At 31.5% G+C, this 10,533-nt stretch overlaps 1 protein-coding gene across 1 annotated transcript; it reads left to right on the top strand.

Moving 5' to 3' along the window:
* Positions 1–3,181: 3,181 nt before the first annotated feature.
* LOC133784483 (cytochrome P450 71D9-like) lies at positions 3,182–5,648 on the top strand. The gene is made up of 2 exons (XM_062223811.1): positions 3,182–4,075; positions 4,884–5,648. Exons 1-2 carry the CDS (start codon positions 3,182–3,184, stop codon positions 5,493–5,495), a joined length of 1,506 nt encoding a protein of 501 aa, XP_062079795.1. The 3' UTR covers positions 5,496–5,648.
* Positions 5,649–10,533: the final 4,885 nt, after the last annotated feature.

Here is a 10,533-nt window from a genome sequence, read left to right on the forward strand (position 1 = left end):
GATTTTTTTTTTCACACCTAACTAAGTAACCAGGTACCATGGCAATTGGTTCTTTTTTTTATATTTGATTTTTTTTCAAACATCGCTGTAACCAGTTACGATTATAATCAGTTTAGATTTTTTGTTTGAATCTTATTTTTTTTCCAAGTCTGACTAATAACCGGTTACCATTGCAACTGTCTCTGTTTATTTTATTTTTATTTTTTTTCAGACCTAGTTGTAACCAATTACCTTCACAATCTATTTAGTTTATTTTTTTCATATCAATTTTTTTCTTCCAAATCTCACTAAGTAACCAGTTACAATTCAGTTGATATTTTGATAATAGTACATTACTTAAAAAATTAAAATTATTTTTATAGTTGTAAATAGTTACTACAACACCACTTAAGTAATAATACTGATTTTTATAGTTGTAACCGGTTACCACACATCATTAAAAAAAATGGACAGTGGCATACGATTATTATCACAAAAAAAAAATCAAAATTGTTTTGATAGTGGTAACCAGTTACTATGGATAAAATGTTGATTGAAAAATATAAAAAATAGAAGAAAAGAAAAATAAATGAGAATAAAAAGTATGGTGATGAATATGTCTCATTTTTTTCTTTCAAAGAATTATGTAAAAAAATATTTTATCAAATATAAATGATAAAAATTAACACAAATAGATTAAAATTATTAAAATATTCTCAAAATATATCAAAAATAGGTACTAAAAAAGTATAAAAGATAAAATATGGTATACAAATAAATTTTTACAAATATATAGAAAAAAAACTCCCATAAAAATGTAAAAAAAAAAATGCCATAAAAAACTTAAAAAAAAAACTGCCATATTTTTCAAAATTTATAAAAAAAATCCCATATTTGGTTTAATTTCCTCATAGTTATATTCAAATTGGTATTATTATAATAATTTATTTTTGAAGAGATATATAATTTATTGATATCTTTAAAATTTTTAATCATTTTCATTTTAAAAAAAATTCTTTTGAATGCAATAAAATCAAACAAATCCATAACAAACTTAATTTTGTTATTCTAGTTATATTATAGTTGTTTCATATTTAACATAAGCTTTAGAATATATACTAAATTTAGCATAATTTTTGTTATTCTAAGAACATATATAATTTTGGCAAAAGAAAAATGATAAGCACAATAAATAAATTAAATAAAAAAACTATTTTATCCATCCTTAATTAAATAAATTCGAAAAAAAAATGTTGAAAATTCTTTTATAATTAATAAATATGTACATATTTAAAAAAAAAATAAAAAAATCATATATATATTAAAAAAATATTGGTGATATTGTAATTATAAATAATAATAATAATTATTATTATTAATATTGTGACAAATTTGATATAATAATAAGAGGAAATTACATTTTATATGGGGTTTTTAATAGAATGTGCAAAAATTTGGCTTTTTAAAAAAAAAAAAAAAGTTAATCTATGACTTTTTTTAAGAATTTTCACTTTTATCGGTTTATTTTCCCATATTTTTGTATAAAAGTTGATTTATGCCATAGTTTTACTCTTAATTAAGTTTTATTAATTTGGCAGAGTATGTTTGTAATTTGATTATTATTTTTTATATTGTTTTTATATTACTAATTTTATATTAAATTTTTCTTTGCTTGTTTTGCAATTTTTTTTTTTTGTAATATGAATTATTTTTTATTTATTATAAACATGTTTTTTTAGATTGTGTGTTTTTTTCTCAAATGCTGGGTAAAGTAACCAGTTACCTAATTGACCTTTGACAGTTATGTGAAAAAAATTCCTAGAGCTAGGTTAAATAACTTGCACCGGGAGGGGTAACTAGTTATTCTGAGATGAGTAACTTTCTGCCATAAGAGGAGTAACTAGCTACCAAAGAGGGGTGACGAGTTACTCATACTAAATATGAAAAGAAACATCAAATTTGAAGGAAAAAATGGAAGAATACTTTATTAAAAAAGGAAGAAGAAATAATTATGATTTTAGTAACATAGGTAACCAGTTACATAAAGAAACCATAAATATACATACACCAGAACGTGAAGGTAACTAGTTACCCCCAGAAATATACACACAAAGAACGTGAAGGTAACCGGTTACCCATTCACATTTTCATATTGTTATTAGTTTTCTTTCCAAATTTTTTGTATTCCTTTAGTGTTACAGTAAAAAGAAAATGCTAAAAAATTGATTTGAATTTTTTTTACATATAGTGGAAAAAACTATAAAAAAATTACAATAATAAAAGATAATAAATAAAAAAATAGTAAAATAATTATGTAATGTTAAAATATATGTGTGGAAAAAAAGAAAAAAAAGAAAAGAAAATGGAATGAGAAAAGAATAAGTACAAAAATAAAAAAAAACAAAAGAAATGATGAATGAAAAAGAATAGATGAATAAATAAACATAAAAAGAAGAAGAAGAAAAATAATGGAAAAATGAAAAGAAAAAAAAATATGCATGAAAAAATTGGTAGAAAAAAATGAAAAAAAAAATAGAAGAAGAAAAAAAGCTCATATGTGTGAAAAAAGAAAAAGAAAATGGAAGGAGAAAATAATAAATACAAAATTGAAGAAAAAAATAGAATGACAAACATGAAAAAAAACTGAAAAAATATGAACAAAAAAACAAAACAATACAAAATTAAAGAAAAAAATAGAGAAATGAATAAAAATGAAAAGAAGAAGAAGAAGAGTGGAAAAATTGAAAGAAAAAAAAGATGAAGTAAAAAATTGGTAGAAAAAAAAATTGAAGAAAAAATAAGTAAGGAGAAAAAAAGAAAAAATAACGGAAAAATAATAAAAAAATGAAGGAAAAAAATAAAAAATAAAATTACCTTCAAATAAAAAAAAAAGTGGCATTTCTATATTTTAGTTAACTACTAATTGTGTTTTTCATACTTTAATTTTTTCTTTAATAAATTTTCCCATACAAATTAAAAAAAATATAACTCTTATATTTTTGTACATTGACAGTGTAAAAGCCATATTTTTTTAAAATTTCCTAATAATAATTTGGTAAGTTAGTGTCATCATTTGTGGCTAGCTGAAGCAGTTGGGTGTTTACGTACGTAAGTACTACAAATTTGAGAGACCTGCTCTGATATATATATAGCTATTATATACTACTTTCAAAAGACAAATTAATACTCACTATAACACATAATGGAGCTCCATCTACCTTCCTTACCAATCCTTTTCTCTTTGCTAATCTTTTTGTTCATGGTGATAAAAATAGTCATAAAAACCACAAGCTCATCATCCAAACTACCCCCGGGGCCATGGAAACTACCCATTTTAGGAAACGCACACCAACTTTTAGGCTCATTAGTCCACCAAAAACTCAGAGACTTAGCCACCAAACATGGACCATTGATGCACCTAAAAATCGGCCAAGTTCCAACCCTAATAGTTTCATCCCCAGAATATGCCAAAGAGGTGATGAGAACCCATGATATGGTCTTCGCATCAAGACCCACGGTTCTCCTCTCCCAGATCATGTTATATGACTGTACGGACCTCGTCTTTTCTCCCTATGGCCAGTACTGGAGGCAGCTCAGAAAGATCTTCATGCAAGAGCTTTTGAGCACTGCAAGAGTCCACGCTTTCAAACCCATTAGAGAAGAAGAGGTGTCAAGCTTGGTAAAATGGGTTGCCTCGAATGTTGGGTCAGATATCAACCTCACTGAGAGGATCAATATTTTGTTGTATAACATAGTTTCAAGGGCAGCCTGTAGTAAAACTAGTCTGGACAACCAAGAGATCGTATCACTTGTAGCTGAAGCTGTGGAGGTATCGTTAGGGTTTGAGCTTGCAGATTTGTTTCCTTCTGTTGAGTTTTTTTCGAGAATCAGTCGAACTAGGTCAATGCTCTTGAAGCTGCAACAGAGGTCTGCAAAGATATTTGATGCAATTATTAAGGAGCACCAAGAGAAGAAATCTTCTGAGAGTGGAAAAGAGGATGATTTGTTGGATGTTCTTTTGAATTTTCATAATAATAATAATGGTGGTGACCATGGATTTTCCTTGACCAGTGACAATCTTAAAGCTATTATCTGGGTAAGTTATATTCTTCCATTGTATGAACCTGTTTTTATCTAATTAAGTTTAGTGTTAAATTAATTTAATATGGTTTGGTTTACTTTCTATTGAAAATATTAGAAATGGTCTCAAATATAAGTTTGCCAAATAGGAAAATATATTAAATTAGTGAAATTATATATGATTCCTAATTTTCGCCCATTTATTACCAGTTAGTTCTCGAATATATGTACATAATTAAACACTTTATAATGAAAATGACACTTATGAAAATATATTATTAATTATGTGACTGTCAAAATATATATATATATATATATATTTCATGTAGATTGTCTCTTCTTCTTGTGTAGACATTGAGACAACTCTATAAATTAAAATTAAAAGTAAACGATTCCTAGCTTATATACACTACAAAAAAATCTTAGTTTTAGTCACAATAAATTTTGTGACTAAAAACAAAAAATTTGTGACTAAAGAAAAATTATCTTACCTATGTCATCACTAAAAAGGCCGTGGTTAAAAGTATTAGTCACAAAAATCACAATTTGTTGTCACTAAATGTATTTTTAGTCACAACAAACTTTATCATTAAAAATAATAGATTGTGACTAACACTACATTAGTGACAACTTGTGATTAAGTATAACTTTTTAGTCACAAGTAATTTTTTGTTGTTAATAAAAGTGGCATTTAGTCACACAAAATATATATTGGGACTAAAAAGTTGTCACACTAAAGGTTAGTGATAGTTTATACAATTTTTGTAGGGTTATTATAGAGATGAAATAAAATTACTTAACTTATCAAATATGATAATTTTCAGGATATTTTTGCTGCTGGAATTGACACATCATCAACAATTATAGATTGGGTAATGGCAGAGCTGATAAAGCATTCAAATGTAATGAGAAAGGTGCAAGATGAGGTTAGAGAAGTCTTTAACAAAATAGGTTCAACCGATGAAGAAGGAATTAATGAGATGAAATACTTTAAAATAGTTGTGAAAGAGACCATGAGATTACATCCTCCTCTTCCCTTGTTAGTTCCAAGAGAAAGTCAAGAGAAGTGTGAAATAAATGGTTATGTGATACCTGCAAAAACTAGGACCTTAGTCAATGTATGGGCAATTGGAAGAGACCCTAATTATTGGACTGAAGCTGAGTGTTTTATACCAGAAAGATTCATTGATAGCTCTATTGACTCTAAGGGCAATGATTTTGAGTATATCCCATTTGGTGCTGGGAGAAGAATATGTGCAGGCATGGCATTTGGTCTCATAAATGTTGAGTATCCCCTTGCATTGTTGCTGTACCATTTTGATTGGAAACTCCCTAATGGAATGAGACATGAAGATTTGGACATGAGTGAATCTTTTGGTACAACACTCAAAAGAAAAAAGGCTCTAAACTTGATTCCTACTGTTTATGATCATTAATTATATATAGGATAATAATGTATTTGCGTGATATATTATAAGCATATGTTTATCTTTATGTATAATTTTATCATCTATATGTTGTAGATATTTTTACGGTACTGTTGTTTTTGTTAATTTTGTTAAATTATAAATAAAGTGTGTTTCTATGAATTACTATTCAAGCGTTGTTTGCTCTGTAATTTTCAGCTTAGTAATTTTGGGTTTTTTTTTTCTTAGTTTTTTTAATTTTTTTTAATTGCGATGTTCAACTTCTTGAAGAAAGCTACGAAGTTTTGAGATAAAAATTCTTGCAATAAATACAAAGAAGATTATATTGATGCAAAAGTTGATATGGTGCTTTCTGATAACAAAAATTATAATATGCGATGAAGTTCTAGTTATAAATAAAGTGTTGAAGCTTTAGATAATATGTTAGATATACCTTTAGATAATACTATTCTTTTTCCTTTTGTCGGGTTTTTTCTTTTCTTTCGACTTTTTGTTCAATACTTTTGTTTTACTATACATATTGTACTTTTGTTAACTCCTAAATCTTACCGACATGCAAAATTAATTTTTCACAATTAGTGAGATTATTTTTTCTCAAAAAGAAATACAATATAATTAAATGTTAAATTTTCTATAGTAACTTTTGTGGATACATACAATAAATTTTTTAGTTAAATTTAAGAATTAAACACAATAAATTTGTAGATTGCGATGGTAAATGGTGGTTCACTAGAAACGAATCATTGGTTAATGCAACCAATCAAAAAGTTAGTTATTTTTGTTTTTCTTTTAAAAAAACTTATTTATTTTTAATCAAAATATTTTAGTAATAATTAAACATTATAATTTGTATAAATAAAATAGAATATTAGTTTTTTTTGGGTTGTGTTGAATTGTTTATTTATTTATATTAAAAATACTTATATATATAATTTTTACGCACTACAAGAAATCAGGTTTTTAGCTACCAAAATTTATTTGTAGCAGTTAATTACCATTTGCTACTAAATTTTGGTAGCAAAATGATTTAGTAGTAAATTCTAATCATACAATACCAAATATTACTGCTACCAAATATTTTAGTAGCATATTTATATTTTTATCTACCAATGTTCTTTGGTAGCTAATATGATTGGCACCAATGAATAAATTTGCTACAAAATTTTGGTAGCACAATGATTTAGTGCCAAATTATAATTAAATGACACTAAATACGTCTGCTACCAAAATATTTGGTAGCATATTTATATTGTCAGCTACCAATACTTTTTGGTAGCTAAAATTAAATATTAGCACCAAATATAAAATTGATGCATTTTATATGATTTTATCTTTGTTTTTTTCTTATTTAGTGATCAATTCTTTGGTAGTAGAAATAAATTTATTGTACTAAATTATATTGATACAAAAGTTGATATGGTGCTTTCTGATAATAAAAATTATAATATGCGATGAAGTTCTAATTATAAATAAAGTGTTGAAGCTTTAGATAATATGTTACGTGACATAATTGAATGTGATATACCTTTTGGTGGTAAAATAAATGTACTAGGTGGAGATTTTCGACAAGTTCATCCCGTTGTTCCTCAAGGAAAAAGAGGAGAAATAATAAATTAAAGTTTAGCAACTTCTTACTTATGGTATTCTTTTATCAAAATACAATTTACTCACAATATGAGAGCTAATAAAGATTCTACTTTCTTAAACATATTACTACGCATCGGTGATTGAATTGAAGGAGATATAGAAAATAATGATTTTATTACTTGTAACGCCCCACGTCACTATGGCTGTTTTCTGGAATGACGACTGGCCCTACAAACCAACACGAGTCTTTCCAGCGTGCTTTGTCCTCACTCGCACGCTTCTTGGAAAAACTTCCCAGGAGGTCACCCATCACGAGATTACTCCAGGTCAAGCACACTTAACTTTGGAGTTCTAAAGTGATGGGCTACCGAAAAGAAGATGCATCTTGTTTTCGGTAGCCCATGACTTGAGAACTCCAAAGTTAAGCATGCTTGACCTGAAGTAATCTTGAGATGGGTGACCTCCTGGGAAGTTTTCCCAGGAAGCGTGCGAGTGATGACAAAGCACGTTGGAAAGACTCGTGTTGGTTTGTAGGGCCGGTCGTCATTTCAGGAAGCAGCCATAGTGACGTGGGTCGTTACAAATGGTATCAGAGCCTTGACCCAATCGAAAGTGTGGCCGAAGGGGATGTCGGCCCTGTAAGGGGGGGTGATTGTGACAGTCACAATCCTCTGATCCGTAAGGGGAAAGGCCGGGTAAGCTGTGCAATCCCACACCGCCTGGGGAAGGTCAAGTGTGATGATTCTAAGACTGTGTAGGTATGGGACTACACAGTTGAAGAAGGCTTAAATAGATTGATAGGTACTACCTATATCAACAAGATGCATCTTCTTTTCGGTAGCCCATGACTTGAGAACTCCAAAGTTAAGCGTGCTTGACCTGGAGTAATATTGAGATGGGTGACCTCCTGGGAATTTTTCCCAGGAAGCGTGCGAGTGAGGACAAAGCACGCTGGAAAGACTCGTGTTGGTTTGTAGGGCCAGTCGTCATTTCAGGAAGCAGCCATAGTGACGTGAGGCGTTACAAACCAACACGAGTCTTTCCAGCGTGCTTTGTCCTCACTCGCACGCTTCCTGGGAAAACTTCCCAAGAGGTCACCCATCTCAAGATTACTCCAAGTCAAGCACGCTTAACTTTGGAGCTCTCAAGTCATGGGCTACCGAAAAGAAGATGCATCTTGTTGATATATTTTGTTGATATAGGTAGTACCCATACCCTAATTATAAAGAAGGCTCACATATTTTTTTTTCATAAGAAGTCATAATTAATAGGTCCGAGTTATGTTTGCTTAGATTAAGTTTTTCCTTAGAGCCTATTAGGGTAAGTTCTAACATGTTCTCAACTGTTAGAACTTTTGGTAAAGACGTCGCTTAGAAGATCTGCTCGCAACAACGCCAATGCCTTAAGCGTCGCTCCTGAAACTTATGAAGTCCCTCCAGTTCACAGAAAGGGAAAGCGTGCAACCAATGCTGCTGCTAAAGAAAGAGCACTGCCGCCGCCGATTGACAACAATGCAAAAATTGCAAGACTACGACAGCAAGTGGATGAATTACTACAGCACAGCAAAAAAAAACTCAGCCTCCACCTCAGCCGCAACCACATCCTCAGCAGATGGCTCAAGTACCCCATCAAGTAGGTCCTTATGGGGCATGGCCAATGGCGAACTATGCACCATACCCAGCTCAGCACATGGAGCCAATCTACAAGCGGCTTCATAAGCAACACGCCCCAAACTTTGAAGGGACAACATACCCTTTTGAAGCAGAAGAATGGCTCAAAAATGTAGAGCCGATCCTAGCCCATATGAATCTCGGCAACGTGGACCGCATATCCTATGTTTTGTCTATGCTTAAGAAGGATGCTAGAATATGGTGGGACTTAGTTCAGCATACTAACGATGTCGCCACCATGATATGGACAAGATTTGTGGAGCTGTTCCACAAGAAGTATTACAACTTGGAAGTCATCGCTACAAGGGTCGAGGAGTTCGCTAGTTTGATGCAGGGCAACTTAACGGTAGTAGAATATGCTCGGCAATTCGACAGATTAGCCAAGTTTGCACCAGATTTGGTTCCAACTGACTTTGTGAGGGTGACCAAGTTTGTTAGAGGACTTAGACCGACGATGAATTAGGGGTTAAGCTAGAAAACCTGGGAAATACTACCTATGCCGATGTTCTAGAAACGACAATAGAAGTAGAAATGATTCAGGCGAATGTTAGTAAGGAGAAGGCTAGTAGGCCTGAGCCTAAACAGCAGGGTCAACCTCAGAATGGTCGAAACAACCACAACAACAGCCGTCAGCATAGCAATAATAATAGTAATGGTCAGAAGAGAAGGCATCCTAATGATAAGCAGGCCAATATAGTGATAAAAGAGCACGGACAAACAATGGAGGCAATAAGTCGGGTTATGTAGAATACCCGCAATGCTCTAAGGGCCAAAGGAAACATCTTGGGGAATGTCATGCAAACAAGATGCATCTTCCTTTCGGTGGCCCATCACTTGAGAACTCCAAAGTTAAGCATGCTTGACCTAGAATAATCTCAAGATGGGTGACCTCCCGGGAATTTTTCCTAGGAAGCGTGCGAGTGAGGACAAAACACGCTGGAAAGACTCGTGTTGGTTTGTAGGGCCAGTTGTCATTCTAGGAAGCAGCCATAGTGACGTGGGGCGTTACAAGTGGTATCAGAGCCTTGACCTAGCCGAATGTGTGGCCGACGGGGACGTCGGGCCCGTAAGGGGGGGGGTGATTGTGACAGTCATAATCCCGTGATCCGTAAGGGGAAAGACCGGGTAAGCTGTGTAATCCCACACTGCCTGGGGAAGGTCAAGTGTGATGATTCTAAGACTGTGTAGGTATGAGACTACACAGTTGAAGAAGGCTTAAATAGATTGATGTGTACTACCTATATTAACAAGATGCATCTTCTTTTCGGTAGCCCATGACTTGAGAACTCCAAAGTTAAGCGTGCTTGACCTAGAGTAATCTTGAGATGGGTGACCTCCTGGGAAGTTTTCCCAGGAAGCGTGCGAGTGAGGACGAAGCACGCTGGAAAGACTCGTGTTGGTTTGTAGGGCCAGTCGTCATTTCAGGAAGCAGCCATAGTGGCGTGGGGCGTTACATTACTAGCTAATATGATAATACGATATAATGATAAAACTTTATCATTACATAATTTAATAAAAAATGTTTTCCTGAATATCTACAATTGTTATAATGTTTTAGATTCAAAGGTCAATAGAGTAATATTAACACTAAAAATTGAATATGTTGACGAAATACATAATTTAGGTTGTGTTTGGTAAAAATTTTGTTTTTGAATTTTTTAAACACAAAAATAGAAATATTATTTTTATTTTTGTTTCTTTATTTTAAAAAAATAAAAATATGTTTGAAAACTATTTTTATTTTTTATTTTTAAAAACAAAAAATAATAAATGTTTTTGATAACTTTTAT

Source organism: Humulus lupulus, chromosome 6 (assembly GCF_963169125.1).
Source record: "Humulus lupulus chromosome 6, drHumLupu1.1, whole genome shotgun sequence".
NCBI lineage: Eukaryota > Viridiplantae > Streptophyta > Magnoliopsida > Rosales > Cannabaceae > Humulus > Humulus lupulus.

Coding starts and splice junctions, on each gene's coding strand:
- LOC133784483 (XM_062223811.1), top strand. CDS start 3,182: ATGGAGCTCCATCTACCTTCCTTACCAATCCTTTTCTCTTTGCTAATC. Junction 4,076..4,883: donor ATCTTAAAGCTATTATCTGG/GTAAGTTATATT, acceptor GATAATTTTCAG/GATATTTTTGCTGCTGGAAT.